This window comes from Pseudophryne corroboree, chromosome 4 (genome assembly GCF_028390025.1).
Source record: "Pseudophryne corroboree isolate aPseCor3 chromosome 4, aPseCor3.hap2, whole genome shotgun sequence".
NCBI classification, from domain to species: domain Eukaryota; kingdom Metazoa; phylum Chordata; class Amphibia; order Anura; family Myobatrachidae; genus Pseudophryne; species Pseudophryne corroboree.
Window position 1 is genome coordinate 435,273,017 of NC_086447.1, and position 23,576 is coordinate 435,296,592.

The 23,576-nt window shown below is 45.6% G+C and overlaps 1 protein-coding gene across 1 annotated transcript in view; it reads right to left on the reverse strand.

The window, feature by feature from the left end:
- Positions 1 to 23,576, reverse strand: part of UBE3D (ubiquitin protein ligase E3D) — a 493,536-nt gene that overhangs the window by 262,215 nt on the left and 207,745 nt on the right. Inside the window, exon 7 of the mRNA XM_063916895.1 lies at positions 5,110 to 5,218. Coding sequence (XP_063772965.1) covers positions 5,110 to 5,218 — 109 coding nt within the window. The remainder of the gene's footprint in view (positions 1 to 5,109; positions 5,219 to 23,576) is intronic.

Consider the following 23,576-nt stretch of genomic DNA (forward strand, 5'->3'; position numbering starts at 1 on the left):
TTTCAAATAACGCGTTCAGCTCATGAGATGGGGGAAAGGTTACCTCAGGTTTCTTTTCCTTAAACATGTATATCCTCGTGTCAGGGACAGAGGGGTCATCTGTGATATGTAACACATCTTTTATTGCAATAATCATATAATGAATACTTTTGGCCACCCTTGTGCGTAACCTCGCATCATCGTAGTCGACACTGGAGTCAGAATCCGTGTCGGTATCAGTGTCTGCTACTTGGGACAGAGGACGTTTCTGAGACCCTGGAGGGCCCTGTGATACAGCCAAAGCCATGGCTTGACTCCCTGACTTTTCTCTGGACTCTGGTTTGTCCATTCTCTTATGTAATAAAGATACATTTGCATTTAAAACATTCCACATATCCAGCCAATCAGGTGTCGGCGTCGCCGACGGAGACACCACAATCATCTGCTCCACCTCCTCCTTAGATGAGCCTTCCGCTTCAGACATGCCGACACACACATACCGACACCCCAACACACTCAGGATAGATATATATATATATATATATATATATATATGGAGACAGTCCCCCAATAAGGCCCTTTGGAGAGACAGAGAGAGAGTATGCCAGCACACACCCAGCGCCACCAGATACTGGAATAAAATCCCAGTCACTACAGCGCTTTTATAAAGTCTTCTTTCTTCTCATACTCACCCATGCCGGGTGAGTATGAGAAGAAAGAAGACTTTATAAAAGCGCTGTACTGACTGGGATTTTATTCCAGTATCTGGTGGCGCTGAGTGTGTGCTGGCATACCCTCTTCCGGCTCTGTGAGGAGGACGGCGGCGCGGCTCCGGGACGAACGGCGAGGGTGAGACCTGCGTTCCGACCCTCTGGAGCTAATGATGTCCAGTAGCCTAAGAAGCAGAGCCTATCATTTAAGTAGGACTGCTTCTCTCCCCTCAGTCCCACGATGCAGGGAGCCTGTTGCCAGCAGTGCTCCCTGAAAATAAAAAACTAACAAAAGTCTTTTACAGAGAAACTCAGTACAGCTCCCCTGCAGTGCACCCAGTCTCCTCTGGGCACAGGATCTAACTGAGGTCTGGAGGAGGGGCATAGAGGGAGGAGCCAGTGCACACCCATCTAAAGTCTTTAGAGTGCCCATGTCTACTGCGGAGCCTGTCTATACCCCCATGGTCCTTACGGAGTCCCCAGCATCCTCTAGGACATAAGAGAAATACCCCAGTAGTATATCTTGTGAAACAATCCTATATTATTTACAGAGAAAATCTAAAACACTTGGCCCCCTCAGGTATAGCAATATAGGAATAGCACGCAGTGTGAAATACCCTGCAATAAGACAACCACGCAGCAGCTACATGCACACACACATATAGAGTCACAAGCGTACCATGCAGAAATTATGTACCATAAACGGCACTGGACAAGCAATACAAAGTAATACTCAGTATAGCTATATGTGATAACTATAGATATAACAAACACAGTAAGCACTGGATGTATATCACAGGGTGTTTGTACCACACAACCCTGAAAGTATGCACTCTTTTTTAACTAATACAGTCCCAGTGACAGGTAGAATACTCAAGTGTCCTGTAGGAAGCACAGCACTGGCAGTCAGGCGGTTCCACAGAGGAGGATTTGCCCCAGCAATCCCAGGAAACAGCAAGGCTCAGTCTGTAATGGCTGTTGACCGGGAATGAGGGAGAGGGAAGCAGCTCCAGGGCGGGAACATTGCTGAAATGGCGCCCTGGGGCTGGGGGGAGGGGCCTCAGGTGCTGGCATCCCCACCGGGCGTGCGGGCAGTAAATAAAATGGGGGGGGGGAACTTGGTACCAAGTCCCCCCTGACCTGTGCCCATAAAATATATACCTGGCGGCTAGTGGAGCAGCTGCCCAGTAATCAGTGACCACGCCAGCGCGCGGCTCGCCTCCTACGGCCGCGCTGGATTGCGGTGAAAAGTGCGGCACAGAAGCCCCTTACCTTCCCCTTGTCAGCGGCCCCGCGATCCGGGAGACGGCGGCGCGTGTGTGACTCACTTCAGGAGGGAAGATGCCGGCGCCTCTGCTGCAGTGACCGGGCAACCGCGGCGCGGAAGTATACAGCGCTGCTGGGGGTGACTGAGCTGCACGCAGGAAAGTCTATGAGCCTTTGCCTGCAGCAGCCCTGGAAGTCTGTATTACAATTTCTTCTATCTTCAGTCTGTAAACGAAGCTCCAAAAAGGCTGCCTAGGGCAGCCCCTGTTAATTGCCTGCATACTGCATGGCACCAACTTACAAACTGAGCTCACTGGCTTGGAGGCGGGGTTATAGAGGAGGCGGCGCTGTGCATCTTGGGATCAGTCTAAAGCTTTGAGCCTGTTGGTGCCTCGGATCAAGATCCTACTCTACACCCTGATGTTAATCCTTGTGGAGCCCAGTGTACACCGCAGCAGACATACCTTTTCTGTATCTAATGTTTAAACCATTGAGAGGAGTTTTTGTACATTAATATAGTGAATCAAAGCTACTGTGCATCCTGTATTGTCTGAGGCCTGTCTAGTAGGAACAAAACCTACTTGGTCTGGGTGTATTAGGGATGGCCAGTGCCGTAACTAGGTGTGTGCCGATGGTGCCTTGCCCACAGTGCACATGCAGTGAAGGCGCACCATCGGCAGCACACCTCCCCCCTCTCCGCACAGCCGCAGTCACTTCAGTGCCGCCTTCTGCCTCCCGCCAGCCGCCGGAGCTGCCTCCCCACTGCAGCAATCTGAGCAGGGCCAAAACCGCAGCCACTGCTCTCTGTCCAGCGCTCCTGCGTTGTCTGCCTCCCGCCAGCGCCGCCCCCCACTGCTGCGATCCGAGCAGGGCCAAAGCCGCAGCCACTAATCTCTGTCCTGCGCTGCCTGTCTCCCGCCAGTCGCCGGAGCCATCTCTGAGCACCGCTTTCCTCCACCACACTGCCGCGCTCATTGGTCTCTGAGTCCCGCTGATGCCTGCCTCCCACTGCCGCTTCTGATCATGCCACAGCCACCAGCTCCCGGGTCTCTGCCTCCTCTGCCATTGATGCCAGATCGCAGGTGAGGGTGAGTATAACTCTCTCTCTCTCTCTCTCTCTCTCTCTCTCCCTCCCTCCCATAAAAGGGGGACTGCCTGCCATAATGTGTAAAAATGGGACGCTGTCTACCATAATGTGTAAAAAGGGGACGCTGTCTGCCGTAATGTGTAAAAAAGGGGACGCTGTCTGCGGTAATGTGTAAAAATGGGGTCGCTGTCTGCGGTAATGACTAAAAAGGGGGACGCTGTCTGCTGTAATGTGTAAAAAAGGGGAAGCTGTCTGCCGTAATGTGTAAAAAGGGAGTGCTGTCTGCCATAATGTGTAAAAAGGGACGCTGTATGCCGTAATGTGTAAAAAGGGGGACACTGTCTGATGTAATGTGTAAAAAGGGGGACGCTGTCTGCCGTAATGTGTAAAAGGGGTTCTACCTAGTGTAGTGGTGCTACTGTGCAGCGTAATTTGAATAATGGAGACTACTGTGCACCGTAGTATGAATTGGTATTATGTTGTGGCCACGCCCCTTCCCCATGAAGCCACGCCCCTATATTTTTTTGGCGCGCCTATGGCGCGCACTGCCCCTTACTTGCATTGGGGGGTGGGGGGAGGGCGCGCCAATGCCGTTTCTTGCACACATCGCTAAAATGCCTAGTTACGGCACTGGGGATTGCAACTCTTTGTTCATTCTAGAAGCCAAAACTTTGACGAATAGTTTGAGGTCAGTTTTGAGCAACTAAATGGGCCAGTAGTTGGAACAAAACAAAGGATCCTTACCGGAATTTGGCAAAAACAATAAGTCTAGAAGTGGAATCAGAATGGAATGGGGTACCATGCAAAATCTCATTAAGCAGGCGAAGCACCTGAGGGGAAAGCTGCTGGCTAAATATTTTATAGTAAACATCGTAAAACAGTCGGGACCAGGCACTTTAGAATGGTGTTCTTATATTAACTGGACGGTGATGTTTACAACAGCTGCAGAAACTGTCTTTGGGACTGCACTATCCACCCTTCTTGCTTTGGTTACATTAGGCTGTTACTGTTTGTATGCAGAATACATGTAACATTTTAGGGGGTATTCAATTAGCTCCGGTAATCTCGGAGCTATTGAATTCGCCCCCTGCCTATTCTCAAGCCATATTAGGTATGAAACTATTGGAAACAAAGGGTTTCATTCCCATTCACAAGCTTTTCCTAGAATTAAAAACAATATTAAAGTGTATGTATGTTTATGATCATGGAGAAAGACCCTTTATAAGTAAGGAAGGCATATAAGAGGACAAAAAAAAAGCAACTAATAACATGATTCTGTAAATATGGCAGGATGTGGCTCAAGACTTTTGGAAACAATCTGAACTTAATGTCGAATTAAATTTTGTTTGATTAAAAATTCTGATTCATGACTCTTCTTCAAAATTATTTACCACCATCCAGGTTAAATAAAAGGTTTTTAATTTTTGCCTCAGAAAAATACATTAATACAGAGCAACTGTATTGTGCGGTTTCAGAAAGAGAGAAAAAAATGTATGCCATCCACATTTTCTTTCCTGCATCCTCATACTTTTATTTAATTACTTTTACTAAAGAATTATTATACAGACAATAAATATTAAAATGCAATGTAATGTCACAGCTATAGGTTGTTAACAGTGCTGGAATAAACAAAAATATCTTTCAAGCTGGCGCAAGCAGCCTCTCAACTCAGACTAAATAACAATGTTGTTTATTCTGTGACATCTACACGGTGCAGAAGCTGCCATTTTGTTGGTCAAATGTGAGAAAGTACACTAATGTGAATGAAGCATTTATTCACCAAGAACTATGAACAAAACTGATGCTAATGATTGATATTCACCGGGTCTAATAAGCCAAGGGAGGAATATTAGTTGAGGCCACAAAAAAAGCAGTCTCAACTGTGTGTAGAAGACAAATGCTCCATAAGAGCTCTGTTAAGTCAAAACAAACAGAGGGTAGCAGTGTAACCAGACTAGAATGGTTTTATTTTAATCTGTAAAAAAAACTAACTCCTATAAAGAATTGTTGAATTGAATTAATGTTTATACTGTACATGTTTGAACAGCCTGCATTTAATTTTCTTACCAAGAGGAAGAGTTTGCCATCTTGACCTTGAACACAGAACCTGAAGGTGCTTCTAGAAGCTGAGAATTCCATAAGGAGCTGGACAATCATACGCTCCACAAACTGATTCCTGTTGAAACAAAGATCAGTCTTCACAGTGTGTGTCCATGTTAACTATCATTGAAAAGACATTTAAGTTAATGGTAAGTGGTCATTAGGACAAAATAAACCCTCTATATTATCCATTTTCCTTTATATGCTGTCAGCACCCTACTGGATATTATAGAAGCCTTGCTAGCTAGGGGTAGTTAACATGTAATGAAGATACCAGTGTTCTATATCATTTTCAACTTTTAAAAACATAGGGAATTCTAATTTTCAGAGCTAATAATTCATTGTCATAAACCAGAGCATCTTAACTCACCTCCACAGCAGAAAACGTCATACTTGCTCTAAATTAACAGGGCATGTTGTCTTTACATTTAACCATTGCAACATAAAAATAATGCATACTGTACACACTGCTACTTATATACTGTGAATTGCGCAGTGATTCGATTCCTACTCACGTACATGTAATTTTACATTATAATACATTATTTTAATTAGACACAAATTAACATTACTTAAGTGCTTAATCTTTTCTGTAGTTTCTCTGCAAATATTGTACCAGGGAACTTTTTCTTTTACTACAGGAACTTATACCAAATGAAGATATTAGGTTTAACCCCTTCAATGTTAAAACTATTTTGGCTGGTCACCTTCCAACATCAATATTAGTAATTAAGTATGCAGTACCCACACAAATTATACCTTGCTTTTGTGTATTTTTACCTTATAGCTGCCACTAAAAACTACTTGGTGGTTCATGCCTAGCATTAGTTAACCTAAAAAGTGTGCAATTTGTCTCTGGAACTAGCCATCTTTCAATGCAAGGAGTGCAAATGCAGATGTGACGTTAAATATCATTGCTGAAGTCACGCCAAACAGCTCACTCGGCACGCCAAGTACAACAAGACTGCTGCATTGGGCATATTTTTGAGTCTTCTTTTTGCCAAAAATGCATCTGCATTGCAATGTCATGCAGTTAGGATGCACCAGGAGACTGTGCTGATTAATTAGATATGTGACACTTGTATACTGTGTGTGACTGAGTCTCTGAATCTGTATACGAAGTGCTACAATGTAACAGCTGTTTGTTTTCCAATACATATTCTGTTCTGCTCAGTCTTAGTCATGCACGATATACAACTTTCACATAACAACGTAATCAGCAGTCTTCTATTGCGTCCTAGTCGAACTGCGTCTCAACTAAGACGCATTTTCAGCAAAAAAAGGCACCCGACGTTAGCAGAGTTGCTTAGGACCTGGCAGCTCACTCGCGCCAGGTATCTCATGCTGTCTGCTTTTGAAAACAAGTACTGGGCAGTGTTGTACGTACAGTGAAGTCCAGAACCAGATTTAGACCTCGTGGGGCCCTAGGCATGATACCAGTTTGGGCATCACAAAAGTACTTTTGCGCGTACACAGTCTACCGATAATCACTTAGTTGCATGAACATTGGTGTTGCATAAAAATCTGAATAAGGCCCTAGGTCTTTTGGAAGTACACTTAAAACCTGTGTCACATTTAAAGTAAACTGACCGTCCACATACAGTGGATGAAACCATTTTGTGTGCCCAATCTTTTCTTATCCTATCAGATAACATCGCTGAACAACAATGTCGCTAGTCCATAGTAAGCAGATAGGCTGCATTCTCAGGATTATTGGTTCAGGACCTTGTATTTCTTGGACTATACAGGGATCTAGGTGTATAGATGAGTGTGTAAAGGAGTCTGCAAATCCCCCTTACACAGCAGCTGAAAATTGTATACTCTGGGCCAGGCCTGAATCTTCACAAAGATCATTAGAGTGGTAAAAACAGGATGTATAGCATCCCTACCCTAACTCAACCATAACCCCAAACCTCACCTTAACTCAAACCAGTAAAACAACCTTAATCCCTAACCCTTAATTTTTACCCTCTTTGTACCATAAAGTACTATACAACACATAAGCCTGATCTGACAGAGTTCTAGGGATTAGAAACGCTGTGAGGAGGCACCTGCAGTGGGGGAAGTGGTGTGGACACAAAGAGGCCCATTTATCAAAAACAGTTATGGCTTTTTCACCGAAATCACTAATTTTTGGGTGGTAAACTGCAAATATTTAGTATTCCCTCAATGTATGTAGGAGGGACCACAGCAGATATCTCCAATACCTGCTGTGATCCCTCCATTCCCGCAACAGCCGCGTACAATAGACTTCTATACTGGATGCGATGCTGCCAGATTTACTTATTTAACATCACAGTGACAGGCTCCGAAAGGAGCCCCTGCCAGCTGCATATGCGGTGTGTACGCCATAAGCTGAAGATATGCATTTGCACCGCATATGCATTCGGCAGAGAGAACCCTCCTTGTAAATGGTTGCTGTATATTTGTGGTCAAGCAGGACTACACATGTGCAGTAGCACCGCTTCCACATGCAATACATTGCAGGAGTGGGCTCCTTTCAGAGCCTGTGTCCCTGCAGGCGCTCATTAATACATTGGCCTGGTACAATCGTATATCGCAACGCGATCCTGGGTGCTAATATCGCGCCTAGATCGCATTGAATATGGAAATAATGATAAATGGGCCCCCAAGAGCTGGTGGTGTTGTCGTCGGATAGGGTACATAGCACTAGTTATTGGCTCTGAGAAAGTAGTAATAAAAACTTTATTCAGAAATGTACCATGGGTCATGACATTATCTCACTACGTCTTTTTTACATCTTAGTGCTGCAGTCATTTCACTGTAGCATTTTTGTCTGACCTTAAAGCTCTGACAGTTTAGGAATGTCAAAAAAGTTAAAATTAAATATTAAGGATTATTAGTGGGACTCATGAACTCTGCATCCCAGCTACTTTCTGTAAGTCACAGTATTTCCCTGGCTCTGAGATGTTTCTTTATAATATGAAGCCTGATAATACCAATATTATATTTAAGTAAACACTTGCCAAAACAGAGACTCTGCAGTATGCTGTAATTAATGCATGTAACTAAGCAGCTATTTCCTTAAGCTGGCCATACACCTACAGATTTATTGTCAGATCTGGCTGGTTGGAATGAAAATCTGGTAATGGATGAGAGCAAATGACAATTAACCATTTGCTCCCAAACATTGCAAACCAGACAAAAATGGTCAAACAGACAAATTGGTTAAATCCACGTCCGTTTTTTGTCAGTTTTACGCCATTTAGGAGCAAATAGCCAACTGTCATTTGCGCTTATCCATTACCAGGTTTTCATTCCGACCGTCCAGACCTTAACTACTAAGGTAGCACATTGTTTATAAGAGAGAACTCTACTATTCAGACAAGGGAGTCCGAGTGTGTACGTATGAAGATGAGGGAGACCGTACACAATAAGTGCCCTCTCCTATCTATCAGTGCGGTCTGATGTTGTCTGGTGATCACCAGAGAATAAACATTAGACCATATCATCTGAATGAAGCCAGGATAAGGGAAATATTTCCCCATCCACAGATTTCATAATAATCTCTACAGGGTTGTTCTCTTGTTCGCTGGCGATTATGCATGATCACCAAAGAATAACTTCTTAGGATCCACATTATTTAAACACATTATTTAAAAGAGGGCACCAAGACTAGAGAGATAGAGCACTTGCTCTTTATTGCATTTTCTGGATTGCAAAAATGTATGCTGTGTGTTTTAGGATGGCTTAATAATGTCAATGTGTTCCTAGAATGACCAAAAAACGAAATCCACCCTCTATGTGGACCAAGTGACATCAAATCCAGTATATCGGGGGAAAACTTTAAGACAAGTTTCCGGCCCCATTTGAATGCCTGCAGTTATTAGGATGAGTCTCACTAATCCATAACGAAGGGTTTAAGAGATGTCCATACAAAATATGTAACACAAATGTTTATCCATTCAAGTTCTTACTGGCCCTTCTGTGGGGAAGCAGCTATTAAATTAGCATGGTAATTAACCTGCTAGGCATAAGAGACTAGTAAAATGACTGATAACCAATACACATATCAGTCATTATTTCCTTCCTTTATCTGCCAGAGAGCCTAGTTATCCCAGTGCCATATCCTCTGTAACATACAGTAATATATCTTCTGTTTCCGGCATAAAGAAAACAAAGTGTGTGTAATCAGTGTGGGCAGGATGGGCAATGCAGTAACAGTGCGCTGAGAGTAGCCGAGCAGAGGATGTGCAATAGCAGAAGATTTTGTTATACCAGTGTGATGGTTTCTCTAGTCACTTTGTCCCTCATGATTGGGAGCAGATTCTTGCTAAATAAATTGAAATATCAGACATAACGATAAGCTGCAAATTGGCGTTTCAAAGTTTGCAAGTGCTCCTAGGTATAGTACTTGTCCTTTCTTATGCATAATGTGCAGGGGCGTATTAACAGAGGAGAAGGCCCATGTCCATCCTTCTCCGTGTCTGGGCCCCCTCCTCTGTAGCCGACGCCTATCAGCGCAATACAGTCTGAGCACTAGAGGGGCAAAGACTCTATTGCACATGCGTAAATCTCTGGGAAAATGGCACAGCAGTCATTTTCTTAAAGATATCCTTACTGCGCGTGCGCAAATCTCCAGAAAATTTTCCATTTCGCAATTTACCAAAGATTTGTAGAGAGGTGCTGCAGCCGGCGAGGTACTCCTGAGAGGGGAGTATTTAAAAAATGGGTGCAGGGTGTGCGGTGTGGGGCCCACTACTCCCCGGTACATCACACACTGCACCCATTCCACTGGTAATGTGCTTATTTTATGTTGCAGTAATTGGAGCAAAAAGGTAGAGGTTCACACACACATATCAAACAGTACATGGCATTGATGGTATAATCAACCTAAAGAGAACATTCATTATTATCCCTCTGCCCAATACTGGTATTTACAAGTGAGCCACTATGTATTAAAAGCATGCAGTTTCCTAAGATGCTTTTCTACATTGGTTTTCAATTACTTGTTTCAATTACTTGTATTTGAGTCCAATTAGATGGACTCAAAATACAGCCAGAGCCAGCACCCACTGACAAGCAGCAGAGAGACGAAGGCAGAGTATATTGAGCTAGTCAAGCAAAATAAAAAATGTACCAACATAAAAATTAATGTTGACAAAATTAGAAAAGTTTGCTTAATTGGTCAATCTATGGCTTTCTGCCCATCGACACTGCCCACCTCATATTACAACCCTGGCATGTCAGATGTAGCCCTGCACGCTCTCAGTCAGCTGCACGACTAAAGGTGTCACTTTCTCCGATGTGGTCTGTAAACTAAAATTCTGAAATAATCTGTGCTGCTGTTATTATTCCAACAATCTGACTGATTGTTCTAACCCACCCATTAATAAAATGGGAAAATAACAGATGAGAAGGAGATGGTGACTGATTCTAATAGAAAAAGTAATCTGGCCTCAGATAAATACAGCTTTAAAAGTTTAAATCATTTCGGCAAAACTTCTCTAACACCACAAAAGTTTATTTATTTATTAACAGTTTCTTATATAGCGCAGCATATTCCGTTGCGCTTTACAATTAGAGCAACAGTAATAGAACAAAACTGGATAAAGACAGACAGACATAGGGGTATATTCAATTGCGGTCGAATTCCGGCGTGAATTTGACCGTTTTTGGATTCAACACAATTCGACAGTCGAAACCCTCCAGCCGGGACCCGGATTCGACATATTCAATAAATAACGGATTCGATAGTCCCGCTGTCGAAAAACGGACCAATTGACGAATAGTGGGCGGCCTGGATTCAACTTCATGGGACAGGACAAAAGTGTTAAACAAATCATTAAAAAAATTGCGTGAGGTCCCCCCTCCTAAGCATAACCAGCCTCGGGCTCTTTGAGCCGGTCCTGGTTGTAAAAATACGGGGGGGGGGGGGGGGAATGACAGGGGTTGCCCCGTATTTTAACAATCAGCACCGGGCTCTGCGCCTGGTCCTGGTGCAAAAAATACGGGGGACAAAAGACGTAGGGGTCCCCCATATTTTTAACACCAGCACCGGGCTCCACTAGTCAGAGAGATAATGCCACAGCCGGGGGACACTTTTATATAGGTCCCTGCGACCGTGCATTAAATCCCCAACTAGTCACCCCTGGCCGGGGTACCCTGGAGGAGTTGGGACCCCTTAAATCAAGGGGTCCCCCCCCTCCAGCCACCCAAGGGCAAGGGGTGAAGCCCGAGGCTGTCCCCCCCCATCCAAGGGTGGCGGGTGGGGGGCTGATAGCCATAGTGTAAAAAAAGAGAATATTGATTTTTGTAGCAGTACTACAAGTCCCAGCAAGCCTCCCCCGCAAGCTGGTACTTGGAGAACCACAAGTACCAGCATGTGGGGGAAAAACGGGCCCGCTGGTACCTGTAGTTCAACTACAAAAAAAATACCCAAATAAAAACAATACACAGACACCGTGACAGTATAACTTTATTACATACATGCACACCAACACACATACATACTTACCTATGTTGACACGAAGAGTCGGTCTCCTTCTCCACGTAGAATCCACGGGGTACCTGTAAATAAAATTATACTCACAACAATCCAGTGTAGATCAGTCCTCTTCTGTTTGTAATCCACGTACTTGGCAAAATAAATAAAAAAAGAAGAACCCGGACCACGCACTGAAAGGGGTCCCATGTTTATACATGGTACCCCTTTCCCCGACTGGCGGGACCCCCCGTGACTGCTATCAAAGAGGGTCCCTTCAGGCAATCAGGGAGCGCCACGTCATGGCACTCTCCTGATTGGCTGTGCGCGCCTGAACTGTCAGTCAGGCGGCGCACTCGAGATACTATGTAGTGCATAGGCGCTCCATTGTATCTCGAGTGCGCAGCCTGACAGTTCAGGCGCGCACAGCCAATCAGGAGAGTGCCATGACGTGGCGCTCCCTGATTGCCTGAAGGGACCCTCTTTGACAGCAGTCACGGGGGGTCCCGCCAGTCGGGGAAAGGGGATCCATGTGTAAACATGGGACCCCTTTCAGTGCGTGGTCCGGGTTCTTCTTTTTTTATTTTGCCAATTATGTGGATTACAAACAGAAGAGGACCGATCTACACTGGATTGTTGTGAGTATAATTTTATTTACAGGTACCCCATAGATTCTACATGGAGAAGGGGACCGACTCTTCGTGTTAACATAGGTAAATATGTATGTATGTTAATGTGCATGTATGTAATAAAGTTATACTGTCACGGTGTGTGCGCTGTTTTTTGGGGAGTATTTTTTTTGTAGTAGAACTACAGGTACCAGCAGGCCCGTTCCCCCCCCCCCCCCCCGTATGCTAGTACTTGTGGTTCTCCAAGTACCAGCATGCGGGGGAGGCTTGCTGGGACTTGTAGTACTGCTACAAAACACAATATTCTATTTTTTTACACTATGGCTATCAGCTCCCCCATCCGCCGCCTTTGGATGGGAGGGACAGCCTCGGGCTTCACCCCTGGCCCTTGGGTGGCTGGAGGGGGACCCCTTGATTTAAGGGGTCCCCGCTCCTCCAGGGTACCCCGGCCAGGGGTGACAAGTTGGGGATTTAATGCCACGGCCGCAAGGACCTATATAAAAGTGTCCCCCGTCTGTGGCATTATCTCTCTGACTAGTGGAGCCCGGTGCTGGTGTTAAAAATACGGGGGACCCCTACGTCTTTTGTCCAAAGTATTTTTTGCACCAGGACCAGGCGCAGAGCCCGGTGCTGGCTGTTAAAATATGGGGGAACCCCTGTCAATTGTTTCCCCGTATTTTTACTACCAGGACCGGCTCAAAGAGCCCGAGGCTGGTTATGCTTAGGAGGAGGGATCCCACGCATTTTTTTTTTCAAGAATTTTAACACTTTCACACCCCTTCCAACTGAAAAACATGCACTGATCTCTCCATATTATTGTAGTTAGTAAAAAAAAAATATATTCTTTTAAAAAATCTATTAAATAATACTTGTGGCTCCTAAATTGACAAACTAAGTAGATAATCCCTTCTAATATAAATAGATATGCTATTAGCAATAAAAAAAAGCACCAAAAAATACATGTTTTTAAACATTTTTATTAGATCACGACAGAAAAATCAGGCGGAATGAAATTGACGAAATGACTGTCGAAAAGCACTGTTGTTGAATAGACATTCTTCAATTGAATATACTTTTGTCGAAAAGCCGCATTTTAACATTGCAGACATGTCGAATTGAAAAAATTTAGAATTGAAAAAAGTCGAAAATAAAACAGCAGGTTTTTTGTCGAAAAGTACTGTATTGAATTGTCGAATAAAATTCGACAGGTAAATTGTGTCGAAAATTACCCATTTTTCGACAATTTCGGCAATTCGACCACATTTGAATATACCCCATAGAGGTAGAAACGCCCTGCTAGCAAGCTTACAATCTATAGGTGTTCTACAATGTACTATTCAATTAAAATATGTTAAGCATGATGACAATTATCTATTAATGCATACACTTGCAGTAATCTTGGTATTGGCCTAATGTATGTAACAACTTTAAAATCCAATTGTTAGTGTTTGTCAGTCTTCTGCTTTCTAAATGGACTTTAAAGTAACTATTTTATATTATGGCAAAAAAAATTATGTCCGTTGCATTGCATTAAATGGTTAATGTACTATTTACACCATACAGTGCACTGCAATAAAGTAAATCTAAATTTTCACAGCAGACATATGTACTAGTAACAACCCGGGTTGCCTGGGCAAGTATGTAACCAAACGTCTTTAAAATTAAATTGAAAGGAGATTTTGTATGCAGACATCCGAGTGTTGTTTAAAGTAATATTCTGAAGACCAAAAACAATAGTAATGAAGTTACCCTTTTTACTGTGAAGATTTTTTACAAATTTAAATGGACTATTCCAAAACTGGTGTGCATCATCACTCTATACCAGTATCTACAAAAGTGAATGTGAACAGCTTGCCTGGATGGCAGAATAGTGTTTGTCTGTAGATGCTAGCAATCTGCCAGATGGCAGAGCTATGGAGTTCAAAAGTACCACGTGTCACGGACCTAGGTTGGGGGTGTTGTGAACTCGGGGGTTCTCCCAATGGTAGGGGAGAGGAACCACAGTTGGGTCGGAACAGGGATGGCTTGATATAGGTCTTTCTCATACAGGACTCTGACAGTAAAGCTTGGTGAAAATATTAAAGGACTTTATTGCAGGAAGGGGGCAACACAATGTCACATAAAAGAGAAGGAGCGTATGGAGAAATGTCCAGAAAGTACTTGTGAGTGATGGTAAAAGATACTGGTGACTGAAGAACTTGAGAGCGGTGGTTAAAAGACACTGATGATTTGAAGAACTTGAGAGCGGTGGCTAAGACTCTGATAATTTGAAGAACTTGAGAGCGGTGGTTAAAGACACTGATGATTTAAAGAACTTGAGAGCGGTGGTTAAAGACACTGATGATTTAAAGAACTTGAGAGTAGAGATGAGCGGATTCGGTTTTACTCGGTTTTACTCGGTTCTCAAAACGACATCTTATTGGCTCACGGATGTCACGTGTTTTGGATCGCCAATAAGATTCAGTTTTGAGAACCGAGTAAAACCGAGTAAAACCGAATCCGCTCATCTCTACTTGAGAGCGGTGGTTAAAGACACTGATGATTTGAAGAACTTGAGAGCGGTGGTTAAAGACACTAATGATTTGAAGAACTTGAGAGCGGTGGTTAAAGACACTGATGATTTGAAGAACTTGAGAGCGGTGGTTAAAGACACTGATGATTTGAAGAACTTGAGAACGGTGGTTAAAGACAATGATGATTTGAAGAACTTGAGAGCGGTGGTTAAAGACACTGATGATTTGAAGAACTTGAGAGCGGTGGTTAAAGACACTGATGATTTGAAGAACTTGAGAGTGGTGGTTAAAGACACTGATGATTTGAAGAACTTGAGAGCGGTAATTAAAGACAATGATGATTTGAAGAACTTGAGAGCAGTGGTTAAAGACACTGATGATTTGAAGAACTTGAGAGCGACGTTTAACCTGCAGCCCACGCTGACTCCAAGAAGCACTGGTGACTGGAGCGCAGTGGAACCCAGCAGCGGCTGGGAACGCTGGAAGCTGTGCAACTGACACCTGGAAATGCCGGAGACACTGGGGTATGCTGCAGAGAGAGATCCGCCGAGAACAGAAGCACTGGCATCTACTTCAGAGGAAAAGACGATACTCAGGCGCCGAGGCTCTGCCCGGCGTCTGCCTTTGAATCTCCCGCCTCCACTGGATTGGCAGAACAGTCCGATGACGTCACCCGCTCCCCGCCCACGTGATGCCGTGTGTCATGACGACGCCCCTGCTCCGGGGAACCGCGCCAGCCAGACGCCGGAGCCCGTGGACCACCGAAGGCGGAGGCCGCAACACAGACCGGCAGGCACGCAGGGGTAAGCGCGGCGAACGCCGCCCATGGCGTGTGACAGTACCCCCTCCTCCAGGAGTGGCCCCCGGACACTTTTCAGGTTTTGTTGGATGTCTGGAATGGAAAATCCGCGCCAGTCGGGGAGCCATAACTTCAGTAGCCTTGACCCAGCTCCTCTCCTCGGGGCCAAAACCTTTCCACTCCACCAAATACTGTAGATTCTTGTGAAGATAACGAGAGTCGAGAATAGCTTTGATTTCAAAGTCCGTTCCAGCTTCAGACTCAGCAGAGGTTGGCCTCGGGGATTTTAAATGGAACCGGTTTAAAATAAGGGGGCAAAGGAGAGTGACATGAAAGGAGTTTGGTATCCGGAGGTGGGAAGGCAATCCCAATTTGCAGACAACCGGGTTCAGGACTTGTAACACGGGGTAAGGACCAATAAACTTTGGGGCGAACTTCATAGTGGGCACCCTTAACCGGAGGTTGCGGGTGGAGAGCCATACCCTGTCACCAACCTTGTATTGGGGAGCTGCTCGTCGCTTCCTATCCACAAAGAACTTATAGCGGCCGGAGACTCTCTTGAGATTAGCATGAACTCGACTCCAAATTTGGCTGAAGTGTCGAAGAGTAGAGGCTGCAGCAGGAACATCCTCTGGAGGACAAATGGGTAATTCAGGAACTTGAGGATAAAACCCATAATTAATGAAAAATGGGGACTCACCAGTCGAAGAGTGGTACAGATGATTGTGGGCAAACTCGGCCCATGGCAACAGTTCCACCCAATCATCTTGCGAGGGAGAGAAATAAACACGGAGAAAAGTCTCTAAATCTTGATTGACGCGTTCAGTTTGCCCATTGGTTTGTGGATGGTAAGCGGATGAAAACTTGAGTTTTATTTGTAAGGCCGCACAGAGAGCTCTCCAGAATCTTGCAGTGAATTGTATGGTCAGAGACGATTTCCTGAGGTAAGCCGTGCAGGCGGAAATGTTCTCGGATAAATAACAACGCCAACTTGGGAGCGGATGGTAACCCGGTCAAAGGTACGAAATGTGCCATCTTAGAGAAACGGTCGATAATTACCCAGACAGTATTGTGACCCTTGGAGAGGGGCAATTCGGTGACAAAGTCCATAGAGATATGGGTCCAAGGCCTCTGAGGAATGGAACAGTGGATGCAACAACCCCGCAGGAGGCAAACGAAGAATTTTGTGCTGAGCACAATGAGGACATGAGTTGACATAATCTTGAATATCCTTCTTCATAATGTCCCACCAGTAAGACCTTCGTAGAAACTCCCACATCTTTAGAACTCCAGGGTGACCGGAAAACTTGGAAATATGAGCCCACTGCAACAACCTTGATCGAAATTTAGCTGGCACAGACATTCTCCCAGGAGGAGGGCCCAGAGCGGTGGGAGCCGCTGACAAAGAAACTGGACTGAGAAACAAAGCCTTCTCAACGGAATTCTCCTCATCCGAAGCTGTTAAGGAACGGGATAAAGCATCAGCCTTGGTGTTAAAAGTCCCGGCCCGGTACTTAATAACAAACGAAAACCGAGTAAAGAAGAGCACCCATCTAGCTTGACGGGGATTCAAGCACTGGGCCGTCTTGAGGTACAGCAAATTCTTATGATCAGTGAAAATTGTAATTAGGTGTTTAGCACCTTCCAAAAGATATCTCCATTCCTCCAAAGCAGATTTTATTGCCAAAAGCTCTTCGTCTCTAATGGTGTAATTCTGTTCCGCAGGAGAGAATTTGCGAGAATGGAAACCACATGGATGCAACTTCCCATCTGGAGCGTACTGCGAAAGCACGGCACCTATGCCTACCGTGGAGGCATCAACTTCCAAAAAGAATGGTTTTGAAAAATTTGGTTGTTGAAGTACTGGAGCAGACATAAAGGCTGCCTTTAACTGAGCGAACGCTGCTACAGCTTCGGAGGACCAATGACTTGGGTCAGAACCCTTCTTGGTCAGGGCAGTAATAGGTGCCACGATGGTAGAAAATCCCTTTATGAATTTTCGGTAGTAATTTGAAAAACCCAGAAATCGTTGTACCACTTTCAAGGAAAGAGGCTGAGTCCAGTCCCGGATGGCAGCGAGTTTCTCTGGATCCATACGAAGCTCCGTGCCGAAATGATGTAACCAAGAAATGGAATAGAAGGAACCTCAAAAGTACATTTGGAAATCTTGCCATAAAGATGATTCTCTCGCAATCGAAGAAGTACCTCCTTGACCTGTATTCTGTGCTCTGTGAGATTTTTAGAAAATATCACAATGTCATCCAAATATACCACTACACTTAGGTATAGCATATCCCGAAAGACTTAATTAATGAATCCCTGGAAGACGGCAGGGGCGTTGCTGAGGCCAAACGGCATTACCAGATACTCGTAATGCCCGTCCCTGGTATTGAAGGCCGTCTTCCATTCGTCCCCCTGTCGAATACGTATCAAATTATAAGTTCCCCTTAAATCAAGCTTGGTGAAAACTCGGGCTCCGCGAACTCTATCAAAAAGCTCCGTAATGAGTGGCAAAGGATACTTATTCTTAATGGTGACATCATTTAGACCACGATAGTCAATACATGGTCTCAGCCCTCCGTCCTTCTTCACAAAAAAGAAACCCGCCTCCGCCGGGGAGGTAGAGGGGCGGAAGAATCCTTTCTGCAGATTAGCCTTGATATAGTCCGACATAGCTTGGGTCTCGGGTAATGATAAGGGATAAGTGCGACCCCGAGGTGGCATTTCCCCCGGAATGAGCTCAATGGGGCAGTCCCAGGGTCTATGCGGTAGTAACTGATCGGTCGCTTGCTCCGAAAACATGTCAGAAAACTCCCGATAGGCCTCCGGAATGAGCCCTTCATCTGACTTGGAAGATACATGGAGTGGATAGACAGGGGTGAGACAATTCGAATGACAAAAAGGACTCCAAGATGTTATCTGTGTCGAACTCCAGTCGACATGAGGGTTGTGAAGATTGAGCCAAGGAAGGCCAAGAACCAGATCGTGGGGCATCTCCCGAATCACTAGAAATTCCAGGTGTTCTTAATGCAGAGCTCCCACTTGCAGTTTGATTGGTACTGTACAACTTGAAATCAGACCGTTAGAAATTTGGGTACCATTGATAGCAGTCAACGTAATAGGTCGTTCGACCGACCGTAACTGAAAACAGAGATCCTGGGCACAGGAAAGGGAAATAAAATTCCCTGCAGCCCCTGAGTCCAGCAGAGCCTTAACGGGTTTGGCTACTGACCCGGAAAACAGAGACACGGAGAGTAAACAGTCCACTGGCGGAGAAGGTTTAGAAGAAACCCCTAGCTCGACTCCTCCGGAACAAGCTAGGACTGCCCGTTTCCCGGGCGAGACTTGCAAAACTTGAGAAAATGATCCGCGGCTCCACAGTAGAGGCAGAGCCTCATGACGACGCTAACGTTCCTCTGGGGACAGCCGAGATCGATTAATCTGCATGGGTTCATCAGGACTTGGAATAACCGTCTGCTTAGACGGAAGAGATCGGACCCTTGATCGATCTGACCGACTACGTTCGCCACCTCGTTCCTGCATGCGAAGATCCACCTTTACACAGAGCGAGATCAACTGTTCTAAAGAATCCGGCAAATCTCTAGTGACCAACTCGTCCTTTAGACGATCGGAGAGCCCGTTCCAAAAGGCAGCCCGAAGAGCATCATTATTCCAGCGCAGTTCTGAGGCTATGGTCTGAAAATTAATCACATACTGTCCCACTGAACGAGAGCCTTGTCGGACACGAAGCAAGTCTGCAGAGGCAGCCGTCGTCCTGCCGGGCTCATCAAAGATCATCCGGTATGACGTAATGAAATTGGTGTAACTAGAAACCAATGGATCAGATCGCTCCTATAATGGAGACACCCAATCCAACGCTGAACCCTCAAGCAAAGAAATAATGTATGCCACCTTGGACCGATCAGTAGGGAAGTTATGTGAAAGCAGTTCAAAATGTACCTCGCACTGATTGAGAAAACCACGGCAATTCTTTGGATTCCCATTATAGCGAGAAGGAGTAGGGAGCTGAAGGCGTGACCTTGTTCCAGAGGAGGATGGAACATTACTAGAGACAACCACTGGAACGGGTACTGGAGCTGGGGCGGGTACTACTGAAGCTAGAGAAGTCTGAATTTGATCCAGCCGACCAGATAATTCCTGGAGATAATGCATCACCTGGCCCTGAGCTGCTTCCTGACTTTGTACTCGAGAAATCAAGTCCTGGATGGTACTTGCCTCTGGGCTCCGATCCCCCGGGTCCATGAGGCCTGAGTATACTGTCACTGACCTAGGTTGGGGGTGTTGTGAACTCGGGGGTTCTCCCGATGGTAGGGGAGAGGAACCACAGTTGGGTCGGAACAGGGATGGCTTGATATAGGTCTTCCTCATACAGGACTGACAGTAAAGCTTGGTGAAAATATTAAAGGACTTTATTGCAGGAAGGGGCAACACAATGTCACATAACAGAGAAGGAGCGTATGGAGAAATGTCCAGAAAGTACTTGTGAGTGATGGTAAAAGATACTGGTGACTGAAGAACCTGAGAGCGGTGGTTAAAAGACACTGATGGTTATTATGGGACGCTCACAAAGCAGTTATACGTGGATGCCTGATGAGCGCCTCCTCTTATAATAAGAAGGCTAGATCCAAACGCATTCGGGAACTCTCGGACATGGTTAATTCCCTATCACTGAAACACAAAACATCAGGGTCCGAAACAGATCTCTCTTCCCTATCCGCAGCCAGGGGTTAACTAAACATGCTCCTGACGGCGAAGGTGGAGACCAGCTTGAAGTGGCTCAACCAATCCTTCTACGAAAAAGGAGATAAGGCTGATCAGCTACTAGCCTCTAGGCTTCGGGCTAAGCTTGCAAGGAACAACGTTATGTTTATCCAGTCCTCCTCTAGTAAGAAAACCAGGGATCCCAAACGTATCACTGAAACTTTCTCTCGCTTCTACGAGAAGTTGTACAACGCCCATGAGAACACTCAGGCGAGCCCGGACTTTCTTGGGGCCATCCGTACCTTCCTATCCCACTGCCATCTACCTTGTCTGAGCTCATCGGTTTCTGCCGAACTGAACTCAAAGATATCCGACGAAGAAATTGCCACTGTTGTCAAAACCCTGAAACTTAAAGCTCCTGGCCCAGACGGCTTTACGGCCGCATATTACAAGACTTTCCTCCCCCAGCTTACGTCTCACCTCTCAGCTCTCTTCAATGCTGTCTTACGGGGAGCACCTTTTTCCAAATCGGCACTGGAGGCTAAGATCATAGTCATTCCTAAAGAGGGTAAGGATACATCCAATTGTGCTAACTATAGGCCTATTTCGCTACTTATTTCAGATATCAAGATTTATGCCAAAATATTAGCCCTTCGTCTAAATAGTGTCTTACCCCACCTTATTCATAATGACCAGGTAGGATTTATTCCCGGCCGTCAAGCCCGAGACAACACGAGACGAGTTATTAGCCTGGCTCACTACATCAACCTCACACACACTCCTGCTCTCTTGCTTTCCCTGGACGCGGAGAAAGCGTTTGATAGGATAGGATGGCCCTTTATGTTTGAAACCCTTGCTCATTTTGGTTTTCAGGGGGAATTCCTTGCAGGGATCCAAGCCTTGTACTCGATCCCTTCCGCCAGGGTCTCTGTGAATGGAGTGCAGTCAGATCCTCTGGACATCACCAACGGTACCAGACAGGGCTGCCCACTCTCGCCCCTGATCTTTGCCTTAGTGATAGAGCCATTAGCAGCCCGCATCAGAGCCTCGCCCGATATAGGAGGGCTGGAAGTGGGGGACTCTGTTTACAAGACCTCCTTGTTCGCAGACGACGTCCTCCTATCACTTTCTTCACCACACACTTCTCTGCCGAACCTTTTTACACTCCTATCTGAATACGGAACTATATCGGGCTACAAAGTCAATTGGTCCAAAACGGAAGCTCTCCTCTTCCACATTCCCCCTTCCCGATTATCCCACATGCAAAACAACTTTAAATTCTCCTGGTGCGCTTCTAAAATCCGATATTTGGGGGTCTATGTTACGAGCCGCTATGGAGACTTGTTTAAGGAAAACTTCTCGCCATTGTTTAGAAACCTTAAGACCGATCTCCATAAATGGCAATCACTGATTATCTCCTGACTAGGTCGTATTATAGCTCTGAAAATGAATATCATCCCCCGCCGCCTCTATTTATTTCAGACGCTGCCAGTGAAGGTTCCGGACTCTGTGCTAGTACAAATTCATTCATGGTTGCTCCGTTTTGTGTGGAGAAAAAAAGTCCCTAGGATAGGGTTCTCTACCCTACGCAAATCAGTGCAGGAGGGGGGTAGGGGCTTCCCAGATATCCGTCTTTACTATCTGGCTACCCATCTCAGCCAAGCGGTGGCCTGGTTCGCCCCTATACGCTGGCTCCAGTTAGAAACGGCGCTTAGCCACACTCCATCTCTATCATCTCTACTTTTATCCCCTCCTAAAACTAGATCTCCCCATTTACAACTCCACCCTGTTCTGGAATTCACTTGCCAGATCTGCGACTACTGCACACGCCATTTTCACATGCTGTCATTCCCCTCGGCGCTTACTCCCTTATGGGACAACTCTTCTTTAGCCCCGGGCCGCTCTCTGACCCGCTCGCGTCCATGGTTGACACATAACATTCGCTTTGTCCTGGACGTGCTGTCCGAAGGTACCTGTGCACCTTTACCGGAAATCATGTCAAAATATGACTTCCCGGAAGCGAATCCTTTTACCTATCTCCAGGTGAGACATTTCGTCTCTTCCTTAATGAACTCATCTCCATTCCAACCTCTCTCCACCCTGGAGTCCTATTGTTACCACAAACCACTTGCCCGAGGAATCATCTCCTTACTGTATTCCCTTCTTCAGGCAGGGGGCCAGTCGGCGACCCCGGCTTTTATACTCCAGTGGGAACGGGACCTCGGCCCGATGCCGGCTGATTCTGATTGGTCAGATGTCTTCACTGCGGCCGCGAAAGCCTCTATTTCAACACTAGTAAAGGAAAACGCATATAAAATCTTATATAGATGGTATTTAGTCCCCTCTAGACTCCACAAAATATTTCCCTCCTCTTCGCCCCTGTGTTGGAGAGGATGCGGTGGGCATGGTTCTTTCCTCCACATATGGTGGACGTGCCCCAAAATCATGCTATTTTGGGACTCAGTCGCACACCTGCTGAGCGCAGTGCTCCAGACCCAGATATGCAAAGACCCTTGGTCCTTCCTACTAGGCCTCCCCATTGCTAACGCACCTCCGAACTCTGGTAAATTACTGACACAGATCTTAAACGCGGCCAGGTGCTCAATTGCCCTCCAATGGAAAAAGAGGGAGCCCCCCCCCTATGCACCAGGTCATCAATAAAGTATGGTACTTCGTAAGCATGGAAAAAATTACTGCATACCTTCATAACCAATCTTTCCAGTTTCTCCTGACCTGGGAACTATGGTTCGACTCTCAGGCTCCCGCACATAGATTACGATCCCCCGGGAGCTCGACGGCTCTCCTGCTATGATCCCTGTATTCTCCTACCCTGACAAGTAGATTTGGGAATTTCCCCAGCACGCCCTTTCCGTGTTCCCCGAATAACACTCTCCATTTTGTACTAGCGCCCTGAGCGTAACCAGCGCAGCCCGGGGGCGCACCGGCGGCCTCTTTCTAACCTTGTCCCCTCTCCCCTCCTACTCTATTCCCTCACCGTCTTTCCTGTCTCTTCTTCTCGCTTTTCATGCTCTTTCTCTCTAGTCTTTTTCTTCTTATTGCTATAGTCACGAGTTTGATCTTTGGTTCCCATCCAATTGAATAACCTCTGTTCACCCCGATGTATAACCCATCACTGTTGATTTGCATTATGGGAACCACTTGTTCTTTATTTTAAGGTTATATCTCTGCTTTTGGTAATATAATGTTAAACGGAACAGCTCACCCCACAAGTGGGGGGAGATTGCTGTAATGTTTATAACCTGTAAATTAAAATAAACAATAAAAAAAAAAAAAAGACACTGATGATTTGAAGAACTTGAGAGCGG